General features: G+C 35.9%; 1 protein-coding gene across 7 annotated transcripts in view; it reads left to right on the forward strand.

The window, feature by feature from the left end:
• The window catches only part of TANC2 (tetratricopeptide repeat, ankyrin repeat and coiled-coil containing 2), a 489,961-nt gene that overhangs the window by 140,649 nt on the left and 324,128 nt on the right, over nucleotides 1–25,184 (forward strand). For 4 of the 7 annotated variants that reach the window (XM_055258661.2, XM_055258662.2, XM_055258663.2 and 1 more), the window contains one exon: nucleotides 8,558–8,740. In XM_055258661.2, coding sequence (XP_055114636.1) covers nucleotides 8,558–8,740 — 183 coding nt within the window. The remainder of the gene's footprint in view (nucleotides 1–8,557; nucleotides 8,741–25,184) is intronic. The other 3 variants (XM_055258667.2, XM_055258668.2, XM_055258665.2) reach the window with 1 other exon arrangement.

The raw sequence follows: 25,184 nt of genomic DNA on the forward strand, positions 1-25,184 counted from the left end.
TGTTCAGTTCCCACCTATGAGTGAGAACATGCGGTGTTTGGTTTTCTGTCCTTGCGATAGTTTGCTGAGAATGATGGTTTCCAGCTTCATTCATGTCCCTACAAAGGACATGAACTCATCCTTTTTTATGGCTGCATAGTATTCCATGGTGTATATGTGCCACATTTGCTTAATCCAGTCTATCATTGATGGACATTTGGGTTGGTTCCAAGTCTTTGCTATTGTGAATAGTGCCACAGTAAACATACGTGTGCATGTGCCTTTATAGCAGCATGATTTATAATCCTTTGGGTATATACCCAGTAATGGGATAGCTGGGTCAAATGGTATTTCTAGTTCTAGATCCTTGAGGAATCGCCACGCTGTCTTCCACAATGGTTGAACTAGTTTACAGTCCCACCAACAGTGTAAAAGTGTTCCTATTTCTCCACATCCTCTCCAGCACCTGCTGTTTCCTGACTTTTTAATGATGGCCATTCTAACTGGTGTGAGATGGTATCTTATTGTGGTTCTGATTTGCATTTCTCTGATGACCAGTGTTGAAGAGCATTTTTTCGTGTGTCTGTTGGCTGCATAAATGTCTTCTTTTGAGAAGTGTCTGTTCATGTCCTTCGCCCACTTTTTGATGGGGTTGTTTGTTTTTTTCTTGTAAATTGGTTTGAGTTCTTTGTAGATTCTGGATATTAGCCCTTTGTCAGATGAGTAGATTGCAAAAATTTTCTCTCATTCTGTAGGTGGCCTGTTCACTCTGATGGTAGTTTCTTTTGCTGTGCAGAAGCTCCTTAGTTTAATTAGATCCCATTTGTCAATTTTGGCTTTTGTTGCCATTGCTTTTGGTGTTTTAGACATGAAGTCCTTGCCCATGCCTATGTCCTGAATGGTATTGCCTAGGTTTTCTTCTAGGGTTTTTATGGTTTTAGGTCTAACATTTAAATCTTTAATCCATCTTGAATTAATTTTTGTATAAGGTGTAAGGAAGGGATCCAGTTTCAACTTTCTACATATGGCTAGCCAGTTTTCCCAGCACCATTTATTAAATAGGGAATCCTTCCCCCATTTCTTGTTTTTGTCAGGTTTGTCAAAGATCAGATGGTTGTAGATGTGTGGTATTATTTCTGAGGGCTCTGTTCTGTTCCATTGGTCTATATCTCTGTTTTGGTACCAGTACCATGCTGTTTTGGTTACTGTAGCCTTGTAGTATAGTTTGAAGTCAGGTAGCATGATGCCTCCAGCTTTTTCTTTTAGCTTAGGATTGTCTTGGAAATGTGGGCCCTTTTTTGGTTCCATATGAACTTTAAAGTAGTTTTTTCCGATTCTGTGAAGAAAGTCATTGGTAGCTTGATGGGGATGGCATTGAATCTATAAATTACCTTGGGCAGTATGGCCATTTTCACGATATTGATTCTTCCTATCCATGAGCATGGAATGTTCTTCCATTTGTTTGTGTCCTCTTTTATTTCGTTGAGCAGTGGTTTGTAGTTCTCCTTGAAGAGGTCCTTCATATCCCTTGTAACTTGGATTCCTAGGTATTTTATTCTCTTTGAAGCAATTGTGAATGGGAGTTCACGCATGATTTGGCTCTCTGTCTGTTATTGGTGTATAAGAACATATTACCCATTTTTTATTTTTGTGCACACATCAGAAGTTCATTCTTTTTATTGCTGAGTCAGATTCTGTTGTATGTATATGTCACAATTTGTTTATCCATTCATCAGTTGATGGACATTTGGGGACTTTCAGTTTGTGGAGAGTAATAATTTTTCTATTTGTGTGTGGGAGGAGGGACATATATCTTCATTTCTTTTGGGTAAATTTCTGGATTTCTGGGTCATATGGTAGGTTTACTTAAAAACTGCCAAACTGTTTCCCACCTTATATATACCAGTTGATATTGTCACCAGCAGTATATGAGAGCTCTAGTTCATTCTTGTCAGCGTGTGGTTTTGCTAGTATTTTTTTAATTTTAGCCATTTTGCTAGGTGTGTAGTAGTAACTCCTAGTTTGAATTACCATAATGATTAATGATGTTGAGTATCTGTATTAGGCCATTCTTGCATTGCTGTAAAGAAATACCTGAGACTGGGTAATATATAAAGAAAAGAGGTTTAATTGGCTTACAATTCTGGAAGCTGTACAGGAATCATGGTGCTGGCATCTGCTTGGCTTCTAGGGAAGCTTTAGGGAACTTCCAATCATAGTGGAAGGTGGATGGGGAAGCCACCTTCTCACATGGTGCACAGGAGCAAGGGGTGGAGGGAGGTGATACATACTTTTAAATAACCAGATCTCATGAGAACTCACTATCAACGAAGACAGCAACAAGCTATGAGGGATCCCCCTCCAGCCATCATCCAGACACCTCCCAACAGGCCAACCTTCAGCATTGGTAATTACAATTCAACATGAGATAGGGGTGGGGACAAATATCCAAACTATATTATCATCCATATTTCTTACTTAGTGAAGCATCTGTTCAGATATTTTGCCCATTTTTAAAATTGGGTAGTTTGTATTCTTGTTCCTGAGTTAAGAGTTCTTATAGCCTAACTACCAGTCCTTTATTAGATATGTGTTTTGCAAATATTTTCTTTCAGTTGGTACTGCTTTTCATTTTGTAACAATATCATTTGAAGAGTAGAAATTTTTAATTTTTATGAATTCCAATTCATCAATTTTTTAATATGGTTCATCTTTTTGGGATCCTTTGTAAGAAATCTACCTGACCCAAGGTCACACAGATTTTCTCCTGTGTTTTCTTCTAAAAGGTTTATAATTTTATAGTTTTATAGTTTCTTCTAATAGCTTTATAGTTTTTTTTTTAACATTTTCAGTCTGTGACTAATTTCTCTTTGATGTTTTCATGAGTAGAGGTATGCTTCAAGGTCAGTGTTTTTGCATTTGGATGTCTAATAGTTAACAAAATTATTTGTTGAAAATATCCTTTCTACATTGAATTATCCTTTCACCTTTGTCACAAATTAGTTGGCTATATGTGTGGTTCTTTTTCTGGATGCTTACTCCAGTTTTGGTTTTGTTTGTTCAAAATTGTTGTGGCTATCCTAGTTCTTTTCTTTTTCTGTATAAATTTTAAAATTAGCTTATTGATTACTATAAAAGTAACTGCCTGCTATATTTCCATTGGGATTTCTTCAAACCTGTAGATCACTTTGGAGACAATTGACATAGTGATATGGAGTCTTCAGATCCATAAACATGGTACATTGCTCCATTTAGGTTTTTTGGGTTTTGTTTTTGTTTTTTTAGAGACAGTATCTCACTATGTTGCTCAGGCTGGTCTAAACTCCTGAGCTCAAGCAATTCTTCTGTCTCAGCCTCCCAAGTAGTAGCTGGGACTACAGGCACATGCCACAACTCCTGGCTCTATTTAGGTTTTTAATTTCTCTTATCAGTTTCTTGTAGTTTTCAGAGTACATGGTATGTATTCTGTCAGATGTATTCCTAAATATTTTATGTTTTTAGTAGTGTTATTGTAATGATGTTGGTTAAATGTTTTTTTAAAAATTTTCCAAATGTTCATTGCTAGTATATAGGAAGACACTTGATTCTTATACATTAACTTTGTAACCTGTGAATTTGCCTTACTGATTTATTTTTTCTTATAGCTTTTTTGTAGATACCTTAGAATTTTTACATAGGCAATCATGTTGTCTGATCATATGATCCTATACTCGTTGTTAAACTTCTCGGGGCCTGTTTCTTGCCTGATGTATGGACTTGTAAGGATGTTACAGAGTCACAGAGTGATGATACGAGCTCTGAGTTAAAAAGACATTTGGAATAATTTAGGCAAAACTCTTTTGCTTCTGTTACATATGCAAAATCGCTTTGTCTTTAGGGGCCAGTTTATCACCATGCTACATATTTTTTTCCTGTGTACTTTTTAAAAGTAAACTTTTATTGAAGCATGACATGTAAACTGAAAAATTCGCCAATGATGTATACAGTTCACTCAATTATCACAAGTGAACATATTATGCTAGAGGTTTTTAATTTCTAGATTTCTGTTTGTGGTTATTTTTATTACTTGAAAAACTAGAAGGCAGTTCTCTAGAATATGTATTATCTCCAATGGAAGAGTTTCTCTGTTAACTTGAACTTTAATATCTAATAATGATTTATGTTAAGTATAACACCTCATGATGACTGAAATTTCAGTTGGATCATAGTCACTCCTAACATTTCTTTGGTGTCCATACACTTTAGATTCTGGTGCGTTCTGAGCTCAACTTCTGAATGTCTAGTCACCAGGTGTCCAGCATAACTGATTTTTTTCTGTCAGCAGTTTTTAAATTCTGCCACATCTCCATCACATTATTTCAGTCACTTTTAATTTGGTTGACTGAAGCAGGAAAAGAAAGGTAGAAAATAAAGATTGAGTAATGTAGAGTACCAGTAGATGCTGTCTTACATACTTGATAAATTGGATTCCTCCCCCCCCCCTTTTTTTTAACTTCATGTTATAAAACTATACATGTATTCCTTATGCTATGCGACTTTGCAGAAGCTCCCACTGGTATAGGCCAAGTATATGTCCCTGCCCCACTGATGCTTTTCTTGGCTCCATGAGTTCCTTGGGCCAGTGGAATGTTAGTGGGCAGAGAGGTTTTTCTTTGTTGTTTTTTTCAGTAGAGACAGGGTCTCACTCTGTTGCCCAGGCCGGAGTACAGTAGTATGATTGTAGCTCACTGCAGCCTCGAACTCCTGGGCTCAATTGATCCTCCTGCTTCAGCCTCCCGAGTAGCTGGGACTACAGGTACACCACGCCCAGCTAATATTTTTAGTTTTTGTAGAAACAGTGTCTTACATTGTTGCCCACATTGATCTCAAACTCCTGGCTTCAAGCAACCCTCCTGCTTCAGCCTCCCAAAGTGCTGGGATTTCAGATGTGGGCCACTGTGCCCAGCCTTGAGAACAGAAGTCTTAAGTATGTTCCTCCGATTTGACTTGGCCTCCTGCACTCCTCTTTTCTGCCAAGAAGAGCGTGCTACCTATGTTCACTTGCCTTCAGTGACTGGGCCCAATATTGAAGACACATAGCAGTGTTCTGAACCTGACCATAGTACTGGTATCTAGCTAGCCCTATCATGCCCAACCTAGATCAGCTCACTCAGAGTCAATCTGAAGGCTCATGAGCATACAGGAAATGTAAACCACTGAGATTTTGAGATTGCTAGTTACCCAGGAAAAACTGGTATATAATCAAATTCTCTGCTCACCAGTACTTTAAACATGTATTTTTAGTTTTTTCTCTGTAGCTACAATAAGTTCAGGCACAATTTATGGGACAAAGAAGATGGAAGAAAATAGTTTTAAGCAGAAAAGTAAAGTAGGACAGCCAAACTGGACTAATTGCAGTATTATTCCTTAAGGAGTATTATTAGTTTCTAAAATTATCAGCTAATTTTTAACATTGGAACATTTTAAGTGAAAAGAGTTGGTTCACTAAATCAAATATATTGCTTTCAAAAATCTAATGCTGATTTTTTTCAATAAAAGGATTCCTCAGTTAAGGAATTACACTAATGGCATGCCTCTTTGTTTATGTAACTGTAAAATACTGCAAATTCATATGAATCAATGTCAAATATATTCGTGAAAGATTGGAAATCAAGGATGAGAGAAAGAGACTTGAAAAGTAAGTCTAGGAGATACAGTATTCATCTGACCAGAATTCCAAAGAGAGAGAAAAGAAAAGTTGGAAGAGAAGATTTAGTCAGCATAGTAAGTGAAAGGGCCCAGAGATGAATGAGAAGAAAAAAAGTTAATCCTAGTAAAATACCTGAAATCCAAGGATAGAGAATAAATCCTAGATTTCTCCCAACAGAAGTTTGGGATAAGATAATAGTGGCTTCAACTAAGGTCATGGTTGAAGAAATGGAGAGAACATGGCAGATTGTGGATTTGCCTCTCCTGAACATTTCATATAAGTGGAATAATACAAATGTGGTCTTTTGTGTCTGGCTTCTTCCACTTAGTACGTTTTCAAGGCTTTTGAATGTTGTAGCATGAATCAGACCTTCATTCTTTTTATGGCTAGATAATATTTCATTGTATAAATATGCCACATTTTGTTTATCCGTTCACCAGTTAATGGCATTTGGGCTGTTTCCACTTTTTGGCTATTATGAATAATGCTGCTGTGAACGTTCATGTTCAAGTTTTTGCTTGAAAACCTGTTTTCATATCTTTGGGTATATACAAAGGAGTGAAATGGCTAGGTCATATGGTAATTCTGTGTTTAACTTTTTGAGGAACCACCATCTTACATTTCCACCAGCAGTGTATGAAGATTTTAATTTTGCCACCAACATTTTTTTGTTCTCTCATTTTTTTATTATACCCATTTTAGTGGGTATAAAGTGGTCTCTCATTTTGGCTTTTTCTGTAATGATTGTTGAGCTGCGTTACATGTTCTTGTTGGCCATTTGTGTATCTTCTTTGGAGAAATGTTTATTCAAGTACTTTGAAGTTTCTTTTTTTTTTTTTTTTTTTCTTTTTCAAGAAATGGTCTCACTCTGTCACCCAGGCTAGAGTGCAGTGGTGTAATCATGGCTCACTGCAGCCTCAACCTCCTGGGTGCAAGTGATCCTCCCACTTGAGCCTCCCAAGTACCTGGGACTACAGGTACATGCCACTGTACCTGGCTAGTTTTTTAAAAAATATTTTTTGTAGAAATGGGATCCCACTCCGTTGCCCAGGCTGGTCTCATACTTATGGGCTCAAGTGATTCACTCACCTTGGCCTCTCAAAGTCTTGGGATTATAGGCATGAGTCAAGACACCCAGCTTTGCCCATTTTTAAATTGGATTGTTTGTCTTTTTGTTGTTGAGTTGAAGTAGTTCTTTATACCTTCTATTAAAAGTAATGACAAAAAACTGTAATTAGTTTTGCACCAACCTAATAAATCAGGGGTGTCCAATCTTTTGACTTCCCTGGGCCACATTGGAAGAAGAAGGATCGTCTTGGACCACACATAAAATACACCAACAGTAACGATAGCTGATAAGCGTTAAAAAAAATTGCAAAATAAAAACCATAGTGTTTTAAGAAAGTTTATAAAATTTGATTTGGGCCACATTCAAAGCTGTCCTTGTCCACATGCAGCCCACGGGCTAGATAAGCTTGTTCTCGGTTCTGGATGTTAGGCTCTATCAGATACACGATTTGGAAATATTTTCTCCCATTATGAGCATTGTCTTTTCACTCTCTTGATAGTATCCCTTGTTGCACACAGTTTTTAATTTTGATGAAATCCATTTAATTTTTTCCTTTAATGCTTGTGCTTTTGGTGTCATATCTAAGAATCCATTTCCATTCTTTGACTCTCCATTCATCATTTTAATGTTTTCTTCTGATGTCTCTTCCAGTTTACTAATTTGATGTCTAATCTACCTTTACATCTATTTATTGAATTTTTAATTTCATAATTTCATTCCTCTGCTAAAATTTTAAACATTTATTTTCTTAAGCATATTTAGCATATTATTTTAAATTCTGTCTCTCATTGTTTTGTGTTCAGTATTCTTTATGAGACTATTTCTGGTTTATATGGCTTCTCTGATTTACTTTGTTCATGTTATCTCTGTTATTGTTAATTAAGGGCTAGATGCTGTATGTGATAAATTATATAAATAATTTGAGACCTATGATGATATTACCTTCCTCCACAAAGATTTATGTTTGTTTTTGGCAGGCACTGTCAATGCAAGACTGTCTTAATTTAATTTTATGGGAAATATTTAGAGCTGAGCTTTAGTCCCTGTGAGAACCAGTCAAATTTCAGTTCCTACTTGCTCCTAGATTTTAACAAAAGTGTTGGAGTTTTGCTAGCTCCACTTTCACCCCTTTGTGGGCCTTAGACTACACACACACACACACACACACGCACAAAATTTGTATATATATAATTTTATACCATATGTTTATGGTTCTAATTTTCCTTGGGAAAAGTTTATCTGAAGTACATAATTCTGCCATTACCAGAAGTGGAAGTCAACAGCATATAAGTAGAAGTAAACAGCATATAATTACTCTTTTTAAAAATTAGAACAGATTCAAATATCATTATATAATAATGTCAGTCTTACCCACTTGAATTTTTATGTATTTTCTTGGAGGACGGGAGAAAGAAATAGAGTTACAATGATCCTACTAGCAATTGCACATGATGGCTTGCTAAGCAGATAAATACCTTTAATGTGTGTCTTATCAGAAAGGAAAATGTAAGATCATTTCTTTATACAACTTATGTGGAAATTATTTTCTTATATTTCCTTATATGATTGCATCTCTCATGAGACAGTGAACACCTTATAAGAAGGAACCTTAGTTTAGTCATCTTCAGTTTCGTAGTGCTAGACCTGGAATTGAGTACATAGTAAGTGTAGAAATGAACACATGTAGTGAAAATACTTTATTTGATTTTTCACAGTGAAAAATTAATATTTGTTGTTCTGAATTATCCTATAAGATGTATTTTAATAGGGAAGGCAGGATCTTTTCTCACCAGCTCTTTTGTTCCATCCCCTTCTAACAGGTGGCATCTCCACAGAAAGCGACTGTGCTTTTGAGCCAGACTACGCCGTCCCGCCACTTCCAGTGAGTGAAGGTATGCAGCACATTCGGATTATGGAGGGCATGTCTCGCTCTCTTCCATCCTCCCCCTTACTCACACATCAGTCTATCAGTGTTCGGCTCCAGCCTGTGAAGAAGTTAACTGGTAAGGACTTTACCTAAATTTAGTATGTTTAACAGGAAACCTAACGATGTGACACTTTAGGTCACCTCAGATGTCTATATTTGCATCTTTAGGTTTTTCCTCTCTGGCCTTCCTAATGTCACAGACTCTTGACACTAAAAAAAAAAAAAAAAAAACTCCAACTGATTTTAATTTAGAGAATTAGAACAGTACTCAGTTTGACAGATTGATGTATTTATTTTCTAAATGACCCATCTGTTGTGAACATATTTTTCTAGGTTTTCAGGAAGTTTCTGGTTTTGCCAGAATACGCTGTTGTTCTGATTTCATTTATCAGCTTGTTCATGTCAGGTTAACAGATGGAGACATTCTGATTTTAGGATAATAGGAGCTTGATAGTTCAGCAAAGGTACATCAGTCGTATTTTATTTGAAATTGTTATTTGTATATTTTATATCTATTTTTAAAAGATAATTTAGATAATTTCCTCTACACTGGACATTAACTTCTTAGGATATTTACTATAATTCATAAGTTATGGATTATATTGACTTTAATATGATCTCACAAGATGTATTACCCATTTAGATCAAGTTGTTAGGTGTAAAACTGTGGCTTTATTAAATGAACTTTTGTCCTTTTACATCTTTTCAGGAAATAAATTTTAATATATAGTTGAAGAATGCTTATGTGTGAAAATATGTAATCCTGGGTCACTTTGTTAGATTTCTTCTAGCATTATCAATATATCCCTGATGTCAGCAAGTTGACTAGTATTGAAGGGTTCTGAGTGCATGGAGGCATGAAATTAAGTTATTCACAAAGGATATATCGACTGTTTCCTGTCTGACGTTGAGCTAGACAGTAGAGAAGTTTGATTAACATTATGACAATTCAAAAGAAAATGAGAAATGAAATTTTTGGGCACTTCTGTCTATGTAGAGTGAAACTTTTTCACTGTTTATAATTTTCATTAAAATAATAGCATTTCTTCTATAGTTCTACAAAGCATAAATTATGCCTCTTTACATTGGATATTATTGGCATTTTCAAAAAAATAAATGAATCAAAGTCACTTTGGTCATTAGATACTTCAGTCTAAAGACACTTTGGTCATTAGATTAAAAAAATAGGTAAAATAGCCTAAGAACATAATATCCTGAAATACCAGTTCCCTTCTAATGTCCAAAAATATGATGAATTTTATGTGATTAGGCTTAAATAAAATCCCAGTGCTTAGAAATTCTCTGTTTTACAGTCAAAGATATTATTGATTACTGAAAATATAAAAATCCCAAATCTGCTGGCTGTCATGTGATGTGTTTCATTTTACCACACACAGTGGAAAAAATAGCAAGTCCAGTTTCTATGTAGAAGTGAGCTGGATTGCCTGAAGTTTTAGAGATACCACTTTCCTATCCCATTTGCCTATCTTAATTTGAATGTCAACTTAATAGTCAACCTTTATTAAGAGATAACTATTAAATATAACAAAGTCAATAACATACCTAATATCACAGAGGTATTGTAGTGAAGCAGTAATGCAGAGTGTAATTGGTTAATGACATGTATGAACTTTTGAGTTTTAATTTTACGGTATTTGAAGCTTCTGTAATTTCTCATAGTTTTATTTACTGAAGACTATCAAAGGCCTAACAATTTAATGATTAAGAATGCATTTTTAAATTTTGGAAGAAAACAACTGTTTACTGAAAGAGTATGTCAGGAAAATGTTTCTTTGGTCAATTTTCTGCCAAGTGAAGCAGATGATAAGAATTGTCTAGTTTAACCTGGAATGAAATTACTTTGAAATTCAAAATAAAAACCTTAGTAGATTATTCATCCATTATCCCTTCTTACCTAATCATCAGTTACCCCTTCTTTTCTAATTATATCTTGTTATAAGTAAGTAAAAGGAAAGTTGAATGGAAAAAATTAGCCGACCATAAAGAAATTTTCTCCAAAGAATGGTTCTTTCTTGGCATTAATTATCAAAATGCAATAATTTAATCAGGCCATTAGGACTACACTTAGTAATTTCTCCATTTCCATACATTCAAACTTTCAAGTGCCTTATATGTATTCATATTACCAATCAAACTGAATGAATAGGGCCAGAAGAGTCATCATATTCTATTTTCTTTGTGACTTTCTAATAGTCTCTTGTCTCTGGCACAGTTAAAAGCAGTTTGCTTATTATTCTTCAGTGCTTTTTACTTAATCATTCAACAGATATTTGTCTAAGGCCCATTAGATGCCTAGGCACTGCTCTAGATATGATAGAGTGGTGAAAAGGACCACTAAGACCCCTGCCTTCAAGGATTTTGTATTTCAGTTGAGAGAAGATATAATAAATGCATAGCCAGTAAATAAATACTTGAATTTTAAATAGTGGCAACTACTACAAAGGTAATGCAATATGGAAGGGGATAGAAACTGGGGTTGAGGTAGAGTTTCCTTCTATGGAATGACTGGGGAGAGTCAAAGGAGGAGATATTTGAGCTGAGTTTTGAATTTAAGAAGGAGGCAGCCATGGGAAGATCTGGGATCGGAGCTTTCCAGGCAGAGCTAACAGTCAGAACAAAAGGCCTAAAGCAGAAATGAGCTTGGCATGTTCAAGGAATGGAAAGAAGGCAAGTGTGGCCTGAGCAGAGTAAGTCTGAAGGGACAGTGGTAGAAAATGAATTAGAGCTGGGGCACGATGGCTCATACCTGTCATCTCAGCACTTTCAGAGGCCGAGGCAGGAAGATTGCATGAGGCCAGAAGTTCGAGACCACCCTGGACAACATAATGAGACCCTGTCTCTACAACAAATAATTTAAACAAAATAGCTGGGTGTCATGGCATGCCACCCATATGTAGTCCTAGCTACCGAGAAGGCCTTGGTGGGAGTGTTGCTTGAGCCCAGGAGGTGGAGTTGCAATGAGCTCTGATCGCACCACTGCACTCAGGCCTGGGAAACAGAGCAAGCAAGACCCTGCCCCCCCCGCCAAAAAAAAGAATAAAAAATAAAAATAAATAAATAAAAAGAGTTGGAGAGGTAGGCAGAAGCCACAGTTTTTAGGGTCACGGTAAGGAGCCTACTCCGATTGTAGGATTTTTTTTTTTTTTTAACCTTATTCTCTCTCTATTGTTTTTTCCTTTTTATTTTTACTTATTTTTTTTTTATTATTATACTTAAGTTCTAGGGTACATGTGCACTATGTGCAGGTATGTTACATATATATATACATGCACCATGTTGGTGTGCTGCACCCATTAAGTCGTCATTTACATTAGGTGTATCTCCTAATGCTATCCTTCCCCCTCCCCCCTCCCCCCACCCCTGAACACAGGAAGGGGAACATCACACACCAGGATTGCAGAGTTTTAAACAGAGGAGGAACAGGTAGTAAGTAGTATGATCCAATTTACCTTGTGATCGAATCTTGTTGGCAAGTATGTAGAGAATGAAGTATGAAGGAGTAGAGTATCATATGTTCATTAGCCTTGTGCAGTCAGCCCTCTGAATCCATGGATTCAACCAAACACAGATTGAAAATATTTTTCTTAAAAAAACCATCTGTACTGAACATGTAGATTTTTTAATAATCCCTAAGCAATACAGTCTAACAACTATTTACATGGCATTTACATTGTATTAGATATTATAAGTAATTTAGAAAGGATTTGAAGTATACAGAAAGATGTGCATAGGTTATATGCAAACACTATGCCATTTCATATCAAGGATTTAAGCATAATCCAAGGAAGGTCCTGGAACCAGTCCCCCATGGATACTGGGGGACAGCTGCATAGGTTTTCCTGATCTTTAAATAGTCATTATTAGTCATTGTCTCCACTTCTAATAAGGTGGGTACTTATGTGTTCATTTTATAAGGTATGACAAAGGAGTATCCTTTTCCTATCATTGTTAACTCTGTAACCTTTATACTCTTAACATACTTATCTTAGTCTTCCATGCCAGTGTATATAAAGACTCATTTGCAGATATAGGTCCATTTCCAAATACTTTGACTCATTTTCAGTCTGGAGGGAGTAAGAATGGGGAAAGACCAGCTCAAGAATAGATATAATTTAAAGCTTGAAAACTAATTTTTAAATGTATGCACACCTCACTCTATTCAGTACAAAAATAAGTTAATGTAGTAAACGTGTTCAAGAGAGACTTAGACTTTGTGGTCCGACTGTTTGAGTTTGTATCCCAGCTCTGAGTGTCAGGTCACGACTGTTTGCTTCTGTTTCTTCATCTGTAAAATGGAGATAACAGTAATACAACCGACTTCATGGGTGGTTGTATTATTCTTATAATCACATTGTTTTATACTTTTTAAAAACTGTGTTTAAGGGCTCAGAAAGTGTTAGCCGTTATTGTTAATAAAATTTGTTGAGAAATTTGTAAAAATTGCTTTTCATGTTAGATACCAGTGGGAACTTTAAAGCTTTGTATGTTTTTAAAGTCGTACTTTTTAATGAGTAATAGCAATAATAATGACAACAATTTTCATTATAATGCCTGTCGTGTGGCATATACACTTACTAGCTTGTGTTTTTGTCACTGGTATCTCCACTTTACAGATGAGCAAATTAAGTTCATAGAGAGGTAAATGTCTTGCTGAAAGTAAAATGTCTTGTGGAGGATAATACAGCTAGGCAGCAGTCGGAGTTAGGATTAATACCCAGTCCCTCCAGATGTGTCTCATTTTACCAAGAAGAAAATCGAGGTTTAGTGAAGTTAAATAACTCATCCAGAGTATCTAGTGTATCAATTAAGATTTTTATTGTTTCAAGTAATAAAAGATACAGCCAAATGGTTTAAGCAGTAAAGAAGACCTAAAAATTGGGCAGGTTTCAAGGTTCGTTGGACTTACTTAGGTATTGCTGTGCTTTGGGGGCGATGTGGAAGAGAGTAAGCAGAGGCTCCCTGTGGTCTCCAGATTCTTGCCCAGTGTCCTTCCAAGATGCTTTCCCATAGTATCATAAAGATCCTCAGCATAGATAGATGATTAAGGAGTGCTAAAACTTCATTCAACTCTTACGGAATTTATATTATTTACCCATTATGTACAGTTGTTAAATTTAGTAAAACTTAAATTTTGCATATACATACTTTGGGTAGGGGTGAAGATTGGTACAATCATTTTTATGCCAATTTGACAATATGTATCAAAATTATAAGGCACATAATCCTTAATACACCAATTTTATTGCTAAGAGTTTGTTTTACAAATAAGCTTGATCAGATTTGAAAATGTGTATGTATGTGTGTACATATATGTGATATTGTTTATATAGCAAAAAATGAAAATCCAAATATTTCTCAATAGGAACCCATGTGTGTTTTTAAATGATACATATGCAGACATACATACACACATGCATGCGTTTGTTGGTAGCCTAGAGAGATAACTCTTAATCGGAAGTGAGAGAGGGATGACATAAGTTTTGCTGTATAGCTTTCCATAAGTCTTATCATGTATAAAATGCAAAATCTCTTGAGACAGTATAACAAAATGAACTCTGTCATTTCCTGATTGTGTAATCTCGCTCAAATTTGTTTAAAGTCTCTGTACTTCAATTCCCTTATTTCTAAACTAGGGATGATAATAGTATCTACCTCATAGGAGTAATAAGAGAATTAGATTAATTAGTACATGTAAAGCACATAAGACAGTGTCTGGCATAGAGTAAGTAGTCAAAATGTTAGCTACAATTATTATTATAGTTTCTAAACAGATGTGGGTATTGAGTGTTTATCAGCTATGTCAAATATGTGTTCTGAGCTTTTGCAAGGTAGCCTTCAAGAAACAATTACACTAAGTAAGTCCGTCTACTTTTTCTGAGGAGTAATCTTCAAATACCAGCATTAAATAGACTATTATTTAATCTCTGGGAGAAAAAATGGCCTGGTTTTCAAAGTATTTGTTGCCAATAAATTGGAATGACCATGTGGCAATCCAATTTGGATGGTAAATAAGTCACAATAACTGATTTGATCATGCTGAGCCTGGATATTTTAGATGCTAGCTATGGCCAAAGCCATGAATAAAATTGAAATATTTACTTGTTCCAGAAACATCCTGGAAAAATGTTTGAAAAGCTCTTTTGACATTGAAAAGGGCCTATACATAGTGTTATTCTACATAGTCTGATATATTTTAGTGTATTCATGATATGTTCTTTGCATAATAATATACTTATCTTGCGATTTTTGAAAACGTACTAGAATTCAAGATGTACTGTGGTGAATTTTATGATGGGAAAAAAATACAGAATTGCTGCAAAGATTAAGATTTCTTAAACATACAGTCTGACATATAACAAACATTAACTAAATATTATTTTTCTTCTCATTTATATCTTGGAAAAAATGGAAACATAGTCTTGTTTTATAAACATCCTGGAAAAATTACTGAACAGTGAATTGGAAAATATAAAGGGCCTGTAGTTAGTATTAGTCTCTATAGTCAAGATTTATTTCAGCATACTTATAATACTATGGCATCTGAGTAAATATCTTGCAATTTTAGGATAAACATTGGAATTCATAATATAGTATAATGAATTTGTTAGATTAAAAAATATAGGAGACATGCATGGTAGTCTTAAGTTCCATCATTGCTAACTGTTAGAGACCACATGTTTTTGTAAGGTTAAATGAGGAAATATATACTAAGACTTTTAAGCTCTTTTGGAATAATAGGCTAATTAAACTATTAGATCTGGACCTCGTTCAGGGTACTGTTTCTAATTCGGCTTCTAACTATTTCTAATTCAGATTTTCTGGTTTGTGAGATAAAGATTAGGCTATAGTAAAACAGTGTAGGATTGGAAAAAAGGTGGGGGGCCTTATTTCCATTTCTGGCCTTGACGAGGTTATTTCTGTAGTCTTCCAAATCAAAAGTAGAGAATGTTAGAGGGTTATTACTTAATTCAGTATAATAATTTCAATTATCATGAGTCAGTATTGTTAAAGAAAACCAGAGCTCGACAGTAAAGTGGTAAAAACAGATTTTAGTAAGGCTCTATTGCAATAGTATAGAACTGGGCTCAATTCTGAATACAGTAAAGAATGTTGGGGATTTATAGCTAAGGAGCAGAGTGGGGCGGAGGATAGAATCAGTGGATGGAAAATTATTAAGAGGAAGCTTCAAGAGTAAGGGGATTATTGCCGAACCAACTAAACAGTGCCTTGCTGAAGGCAAGCCATGTTGACCAGATTATCAAGGGTAGGGGGATTCTCACTAAACTGAGTTTGCAGAATTCTTGCTACAACTGGGCCAGGAGGCTTGAGGACAAGGCCCACGCAAGAGCGTTGAAAAGAGGGATCAGAGGAACCTGACTAAAGTTTGGTTAAGGGGTGAGCCTTTGCCACTGCGTATGTGTTGAACACCTAAAAGGCAGCATAAATTATCAAATAAATAATCCTTTTGTGATATTTACACACACTGGATTTCAAAATAATTAAACCTCTTTTTGTATTTAACCTGTGAGGTTTTAGACAAGAAACTAATTTTCTAGTTTTTTTTTCTTATCATATTTGAATGGAAGTCACTCATACAGAGTGGAAGTATTATTTATAGTATTGTAGTGTTTATTTATAAAAGGATTATTTGTAGTAGGTGTAGTATTACTGTAGGTATTCTACTGAAATATAGTAGCCCTGTCTTCCTACTTCTATTCAGCCACCACTAGGGAAAGTTTGCGAAAGTGCCCAAATGACCCTTAATGAAGAGAGAGCCAAAATAACAAGTCATTGATACTTTTAAAATGAAATGGTTTCATTTCTGTCAGGTTAGATGATTTGCAAGGTTATGATGAAAATTGGAATGGAAGAAAAACAATAAGAAAAATATTTGTAAAAGTCAAATAAGATGAAGTAAGTTAGTTGTCACAAGAAAGTGATTTGTTTCCCTTATAAAGACAAAGTTATCAGAATGTATAAAAAGCATTTCCAGTGACATGTTATTTATAATAGATGCTTCTAAACAAATTGAGAGGAAGCTTACAAATAAAGGGATGAAAAATATATACCAAATGTTGAGAAAAGGATAGTATTATTTGCAATAATATTAAACACAAAGAAAAAAGTTTTGATATTTTATGCAGATAAAATTCATGAAATAGATGTTAACGATTATTGCTTTTTTATGCATGAGACAACATGGCATCAAAATGTATAAAGTTATCCAAGAGAAAAAACATATGTTCACACCAAAACTTGTACACATATGTTCATAGCAGCATTATTCATAATAGCCAAAGAGTGAAAACAGTTTGATGTTCATCAGCTGATGAGTGGATAAATAAAAAGTGATATATTCATATTATTTGGCATTAAAAATAAATGCTTTCATGATCCATGGTGAACCTTGAAAACGTTAATGCTAAGTGAAAGAAACCAGTCACAAAAGAACATATGTTATATAATTGCAGTTATATGAAATGTCCAGAATAGGCAAATAATCTATAGAGACAGAATGTTAATTGGTGGTTACCTAAGGGAAAGGGGTCACCAACGATGGTATAGGTAGTGAATGCTTAAGGGTATAGGGTTTCATTTTGGGGTGATGAAAATGTTCTAAACTTAGATTATGGTGACAATTGTACAACTCTGTGAATGAACTAAATCCATTGAATTGTACTTATATCTCAATAAGGAAGTTTTTTAAAAATAAAAACTTCATATAGTAAACAGCAATGAAAGGGAAAGTTGATGAATTTATATTTAACACATTTATGCTGGAGGCTACAAATTTTTTCATGTCAAAAATCAGACCTTGGCCATGACCTTGAGCAGTAGGATATAAATAACTCACACAAGCTTAACATTCCAATAATGGAACACTAGGCATAAATGGGTTAAGGCAGATTTCATGCCTCATAAAATGAACAGCTCATTAAAGGGTATGGATAATTTGAATAATAAGCAATTAAACTTAACTCATTATATTTCAAAACTGCTGAAAGATTTGGAATGTTCTAAACAAAAATAAGTGTTTGACATGATGGATATCTCAGTTACCCTGATTTGATCATTACATGTTATATGCCTGTATCCAAATACTACATATACCCCACAAATATGTAAAGTTAATATGTGTCAAGTTTTTAAAAGCTTAATTCAGCCGAGTGTAGAACCTCATACTGAAAAATGTAAAATTTCTTATACTTGTATTATTTTCCAGCACTTGTGAACTGTTTATAAAAGTTGATTATAGGCCAGACGTGGTGGCTCACGCCTGTAATCCCAACACTTCGGGAGGCCAAGGTGGGCAGATCACAAGGCCAAGAGACCGAGACCATCCTGGCCAACATGGTGAAACACCGTCTCTACTAAAAATACAAAAATTAGCTGGGTGTGGTGGCACACGCCTGTAGTCCCAGCCCTTTGGGAGGCTGAGGCAGGACAATCCCTTGAACCCGTGAGGCAGAGGTTGCAGTGAGCCAAGATCGTGCAGCTGCACTCCAGCCTGGTGACAGAGCAAGACTCCATCTAAAAAAAATAAATAAAGATAAAAAAATTTTAAAAACTTGATTATATATTTGGCCATAAAGAAATCTCTGTACAATGCACGTATTTTTCATTGAAAATCAAAATAGAATCTAACAACAAAGAAGATAGGGAGAAATTTCTTTTCTACTTCTAAAATTTTAAAGTTTAAAAATAACTTTTGGGTTAAAACAGAAACCAAAATTGAAAAAAAAGTTAGAAATTAACATGTATTATGTATTAAAACTTATGAAATGTAGCCAAAGTGGTACTCTATGGAAAAGTCATTACCTTGAATACTTTTATTAGAAAACAAGAAGTACTGAAAATAAATGAACTAATAAGGAGATCGAGGAAGACATAGTAAACATGATGTAATCAATAAAGTTAAAAGGGAAAATGAATAAGCAAAAAACTAGTACTTGATCAATAAAGCCAGTTTCCTTGAAAAGACTAAGATAATAGAGGAATCTTTAATAGAAGTGATCAAAATGAAAAAGAGGGAGCGAGAAAAGATAACAGAAAACATACAGAACAAGAAATTAATTAGTCACTAATCTTTTTATTATAAGGGAATACAGCGTATAGCTTTATAGCAAAACAATACACACAAAAAAACCTTGAATGAGATGGAAGAAAACGTGCTGTAAATTTGACTCAAGAAAACTTAAAATTATGACTAGCCTGGTAACCATAGAAATCAAAGATCTCTAAGAGTCAGCAGACCTAGATGATTTTACAGGCAAGTTTTAGCTAAACTTACAAGTAATAATAATTATAGTAATAGTAGTAGTAATTAAAGATAATATTTTTTGAGCTGTTACCCTATTCTAGACAGTGTTAAGTAATTTACGTATATGAGCAAATTTAATCTTCACAGCAAACTTAGTGGATAGTCAACAGTCTCTGTGTGAACACTTTCAGTGATAGTGAGCTTTCTTCTTTGTAACATAGCCTGTTCCTTTGTTCAGTAGTTTTAACTGTCAGTTCTCTAATTTGCATGGATGGAAATGTCCTCCTTTATTGCTCCTACCCGTTAGTCCTAGTTCTGCCTTGTAGAACTATATGACATAAATTAACCTCTTCTTTCACATGGCAGTCTTTTATATCCTGGAAAGCAGCCATCATGTCTACTTTTCTGTAGCTTAAAAGACTTTATTTACAGCCTGTCTAATATGAAGATGGTAGTACAGCTGTGTTATTTTCATCATCTTCTGCTCTAGTAACCATATGAAAATGGGCATGAGATTACTTTGAAATTACTCTTCCTTGTGACCCCTTATCAACTCTCAGTGAGCATTTTTTTCTTTTGAGAAATTGAATAGAAACTCCTGGTGTCTACATTTTGGCATCCTTTAGTCCTGTAGTTCTGTGAATTTCCTGCATGGCTTTACAGAAACTGTTATTGGTAGTTTCATGTTCATGTCTTCCTGTCCTTTTAGAATTCTGAAAGGTAAGTAGTGTGGGTCTGGATTTTGATTATGTGTATTTTAACTTGTCCTCAATACTTGGTCTTTAATGACCTCTTAATGATGTTTATTAGTTTAAATATAATTTTCTTAATGGAGAACATTAAAGCAAAATCAGAGTTGTCTTAATTTGTTTAGGTTGCTGTAAGAAAAAACCTCTGAGACTGGGTAATTCATAAGGAACAGAAGTTTATTTTCTCACAGTTCTTGTGGCTGGGAAGTCTAAGATCAAGGCACCAGCAGGTTTGGTTGTCTGATGAGGGCTGCTGTCTGCTTCCAAGATAACACCTTGTTGCTGCATCTTCCAGGACGGAGGGACATTGTGTCCACGCCTGAGGGAAGATGGAGGTACGAGAGAACCTAACTCTGTAGCCTTTTTGATAAGGTCTTAATCCCAGCCACAAAGGGAGGAGCCTTTATATGGCTTAACTACCGCTTAAAGGTCCTACCTCTTTCTACTGTCATACTGGCCATTAAATTTCAACACCTGAATTTTGGAGGACATGTTCAAACCATAGCACCAAGGGTTGAAAAATGGATTGTTCTGTCTCTTGCTTAGAGCAGGATATTGTTAAGCATGGCAAACTTTGGAGTCAGATACACTTGGGTTCAAACCCTGACTCTGCTACTTATTAGCTGTATGACCTTGGCCGTGTCACTTGACTACTCTGAGTATGTTTTCTTACCTGTATTATATTATTGGTATTTCTGCATCACAGAGTATTGTATGGATTAAATAAGATATCATAGCCAGGAATGGTGGCTCACACCTGTAATCCCAGCAATTTGGGAGGCCAAGGTGGAGGATTTCCTGAGCTCAGGAGTTTGAGAATAGCCTGGGCAACACTGCAAAATCCTGTTTCTACTAAAAATACAAAAAAAAAAAAAAATAGCTGGGTGTGGTGGCATGCAACTGTAATCCCAGCTACTCAGGAGGCTGAGGCAGGAGAATCGCTTGAACCCTGGAGGTGGTGGTTGCAGTGAGCTGAGATAGCACCACTGAACTCCAGACTGGGTGACAGAGTGAGACTCTGTCTCCCCGCCAAAAAACTAATTAATTAAATAAGATGTATGTCAAGAACTTGGTAAAGAGTTTAGCTCGTAGAAGGTGATTCATAAATGAAAGCTTATAATAAAATCACTACATGATTTATCTTTCCCATGCAGCAGATCTGTCCTGTCCTTGTCCGTTTTTTAATTCTAAAAATATCCCAGCAATCCTTTTTGCTATCTTCAAAACATAGCTCTTCTCAGCTGGGGCTCTCTCTGTTCTTCCTGGACAATATAGTTAGATGGTTTTCTACTCTTCATCTTTGATTATGGTTTTCTACTCTTCATCTTTGATTATTTCCCCCTCTCTTTGTATATTTCTTCTTCAGGCACAATCTGTCTTTATCAAAAAATTTCTGATATGGCAATATTTATTTCTTTAGATGCTTCCATATGTTTATGATTGTATAAATTGCTTTTTATTTTATTTATTTATTTTTTTGAAACTGTATCTTGCTCTGTCACCAGGCTGGAGTGTGGCACGCACAATCTCAGCTCACTGCAACCTCCGCCTCCCAGGTTCAAGTGATTCTCCTGCCTCAGCCTCCTGAGTAGCTGGGATTACAGGCATGCACTACCACACCCAGCTAATTTTTGTATTTTTAGTAGAGATGGGGTCTCACCATGTTGGCCAGGATGGTCTCAATCTCCTGACCTTGTGATCCGCCCACCTCGGCCTCCCAAAGTGCTGGGGTTACAGGTGTGAGCCACCGCGCCCAGCCATTGCTTTTTATTTTTAGTCTATACTCTCAAACCATATTCTCTTTTAAAATTATTGACCATTGGCTAATAGCTTCTTTTCTTTACATTTTTAAAGAAATGTTTGCCTAAATCTGAAGTGTTTTTTAATTCTGTAAATAAATACACACAAGCACATGTATATTATCACTGTTTATAGCACAAATTATCACTCTAATTTCCAATTTTTTGATTTTTTTTATTTTATTTTATTTTTATTATTATACTTTAGGTTTTAGGGTACATGTGCACAATGTGCAGGTTTGTTACATATGTATCCATGTGCCATGTTGTTTTGCTGCACCCATTAACTCGTCATTTAGCATTAGATATATCTCCTGATGCTGTCCCTCCCCCCTCCCTCCACCCCACAACGGTCCCCGGAGCGTGATGTTCCCCTTCCTGTGTCCATGAGTTCTCATTGTTCAATTCCCACCTATAAGTGAGAACATGCGGTGTTTGGTTTTTTGTCTTTGCGATAGTTTACTGAGAATGATGTTTTCCAGTTTCATCCATGTCCCTACAAAGGACATGAACTCATCATTTTTTATGGCTGCATAGTATTCCATGGTGTATATGTGCCATGTTTTCTTAATCCAGTCTATCATTGTTGGACATTTGGGTTGGTTCCAACTCTTTGCTATTGTGAATAGTGCTGCAATAAACATACGTGTGCATGTGTCTTTATAGCAGCATGATTTATAATCCTTTGGGTATATACCCAGTAATGGGATGGCTGGGTCAAATGGTATTCTTGTACACCAATCACAGACAAACAGAGAGCCAAATCATGAGTGAACTCCCGTTCACAATTGCTTCAAAGAGAATAAAATACCTAGGAATCCAGCTTACAAGAGATGTAAAGGACCTCTTCAAGGAGAGCTACAAACCACTGCTCAATGAAATAAAAGAGGATACAAACAAATGGAAGAACATTCTATGCTCATGGGTTGGAAGAATCAATATCGTGAAAATGGCCATACTGCCCAAGGTAATTTATAGATTCAATGCCATCCCCATTAAGCTACCATGACTTTCTTCACAGAATTGGAAAAAACTACTTTAAAGTTCATATGGAACCAAAAAAGAGCCCGCATCACCAAGTCAATCCTAAGCCAAAAGAACAAAGCTGGAGGCATCACGCTACCCGACTTCAAACTATACTACAAGGCTACAGTAACCAAAACAGCATGGTACTGGTACCACAACAGAGACATAGATCAATGGAACAGAACAGAGCCCTCAGAAATAATGCCGCATATGTACAACTATCTGATCTTTGACAAACCTGACAAAAACAAAAAATGGGGAAAGGATTCCTTACTTAATAAATGGTGCTGGAAAAACTGGCTAGCCATACGTAGAAAGCTGAAACTGCATCCCTTCCTTACACCTTATACAAAAATTAATTCAAGATGGATTAAAGATTTAAATGTTAGACCTAAAACCATTAAAACCCTAGAAGAAGACCTAGGCAATACCATTCAGGACATAGGTGTGGACAAGGACTTCATGTCTAAAACACCAAAAGCAATGGCAACATAAGCTAAAATTGACAAATGGGATCTAATTAAACTAAAGAGCATCTGCACAGCAAAAGAAACTACCATCAGAGTGAACAGGCAACCTACAGAATAGGAGAAAATTTTTGCAACCTACTCATCTGACAAAGGGCTAATATCCAGAATCTACAATGAACTCAAACAAATTTACAAGAAGAAAACAAACAACCCCATCAAAAAGTGGGCGAAGGACATGAACAGACGCTTCTCAAAAGAAGACGTTTATGTAGCCAAAAAACACATGAAAAAATGCTTATCATCACTGGCCATCAGAGAAATGCAAATCAAAACCACAATGAGATACCATCTCACACCAGTTAGAATGGCCATCATTAAAAAATCAGGAAACAACAGGTGCTGGAGAGGATGTGGAGAAATAGGAACACTTTTACACTGTTGGTGGGACTGTAAACTAGTTCAACCATTGTGGAAGTCAGTGTGGCAATTCCTCAGGGATCTAGAACTAGAAATACCATTTGACCCTAAATCTGAAGTGTTGAATTGACGGTCCAGCATTCCTTTTAGTACTGTGACCAATGAAGGGTCAAACCAAGGACACCTAGGACCTGAGATGGAGAAGGCAAGTTAGTAAGATAACAGTGTGGTAGCACTCATGAAGGAGATGCATAAACAGACCCTAAACATTAGGGTGGAGCAGCAGTAGGGTAATTGTTAGGTGTCACAGGAAGTAAGTGGAACCTGTTAATCCAAGGGAATCTAGCGGGGAGGCAGTAGGCAAAGTTCCAGGGAGGACAAGTAGTCAGCACCAAGAAAAGTGTCTAACATTGAGGACACAGTGTAAGGTAATGTTTGTTTTTCAACAGATCTTTATGGAATGTCTATAATGTAGCAGGGTTAAGGCTCAGAACTCTAGGCCCAAAAGAACTGATAAGGTCACACTGGTCAAGAACCCAGCTGAACAAAGAACCCGTTTAGAGTTTTGCATATTCATTTGTAAACTCTGTCTGGGCAGATTAGTTCTTTTTGAGCTTCTGTTTCTTCATATGTACAGTGAAGATAATAACACCTTAAGGCTGAGAGGAATACAGAAATGTGTGTAGAGAGTTTCTTTTTGTTCCAAGCACTTCTTGTGACAAACAAGGGGAAATAATAAAAAGAATCCTAACGTGAAAAAGTTGTCAATCACTTGATTAATATCCTTTTTAGCTCCTGTGTTGTGGTTCCAAGAATTGGGTATCAGTTTTAAACATGGAAAATACCATGAAGGTTACAGAAAAAAATCCTTCATTGTCCTTCCTTCTTCTGTGACCTTCCCCAGAAAACTCACCATGATTTATGCCATGGTCCCTAGGAAGTCTAATTTTTTTACTTAATTGACCTTGTCCTTCTCTCCTTGCTTAACTTCCCACCTGCTATGGAATGTGAGCAGTTTAGAAAGTGTCAAATGTGGAATTTAAGGGCTAAACAATTTTGCCCATGAGGAATACTTTTCAGTCACAAAGCATCAAAAAAGTCAAATAAATATCCACGATTCAAAAGAAAGCCTTAGTAACTCTCTAAAAAGGAAATAAATTATAGTATGGGATAATATAAAGCTTAGAACAGAATATATGTTCACATTATAATAACAGAAATTTTTATAATGCTAAACTATATTATTATTCTCATTATAGAAAATTATGCACCCAAATTGACATTCAGCACATAAGAGTAATAAACATGTGGCATGGCAGAGTAACTCCCTCTCTTAGAGGAGGATTTTAAACACCAGAGGGCAGAGTGTTCCAGAGGACATTTTCAGTTCAGCTGGCCTTTCTTAATTGTAAATACGCATCCTTAGCTTGCCTGTCAGTCATTCATGTCATTGGCAGAATTTCAAAAGTTAAGAAATGTGGTTATTTCATTTTACTTATTATTTTTTTAAGACACAGAGTCCTGCTTTGTCACCCAGGCTGGAGTGTGGTGGCGCAATCACTGCTCATTGCAGCCTCAACCTCCTGGGGTCAAGAGATCTTCCCACCTCAGCCTCCTGAGTAGCTGGGACTACAAGCGTGCACCACCATACTTGGCTAATTTTTTCATTATTTTGTAGAGATGGAGTCTTGCTATGTTGCCCAGGCTGATCTAAAGTCCTGGACTCAAGCAACCCTCTCACCTTGGTCCCCCAAAGCGCTGAGATTACAGGTGTGAA

The sequence above is a fragment of the Symphalangus syndactylus genome, chromosome 20, assembly GCF_028878055.3.
Source record: "Symphalangus syndactylus isolate Jambi chromosome 20, NHGRI_mSymSyn1-v2.1_pri, whole genome shotgun sequence".
In the NCBI taxonomy this organism is placed as follows: Eukaryota; Metazoa; Chordata; class Mammalia; order Primates; family Hylobatidae; genus Symphalangus; species Symphalangus syndactylus.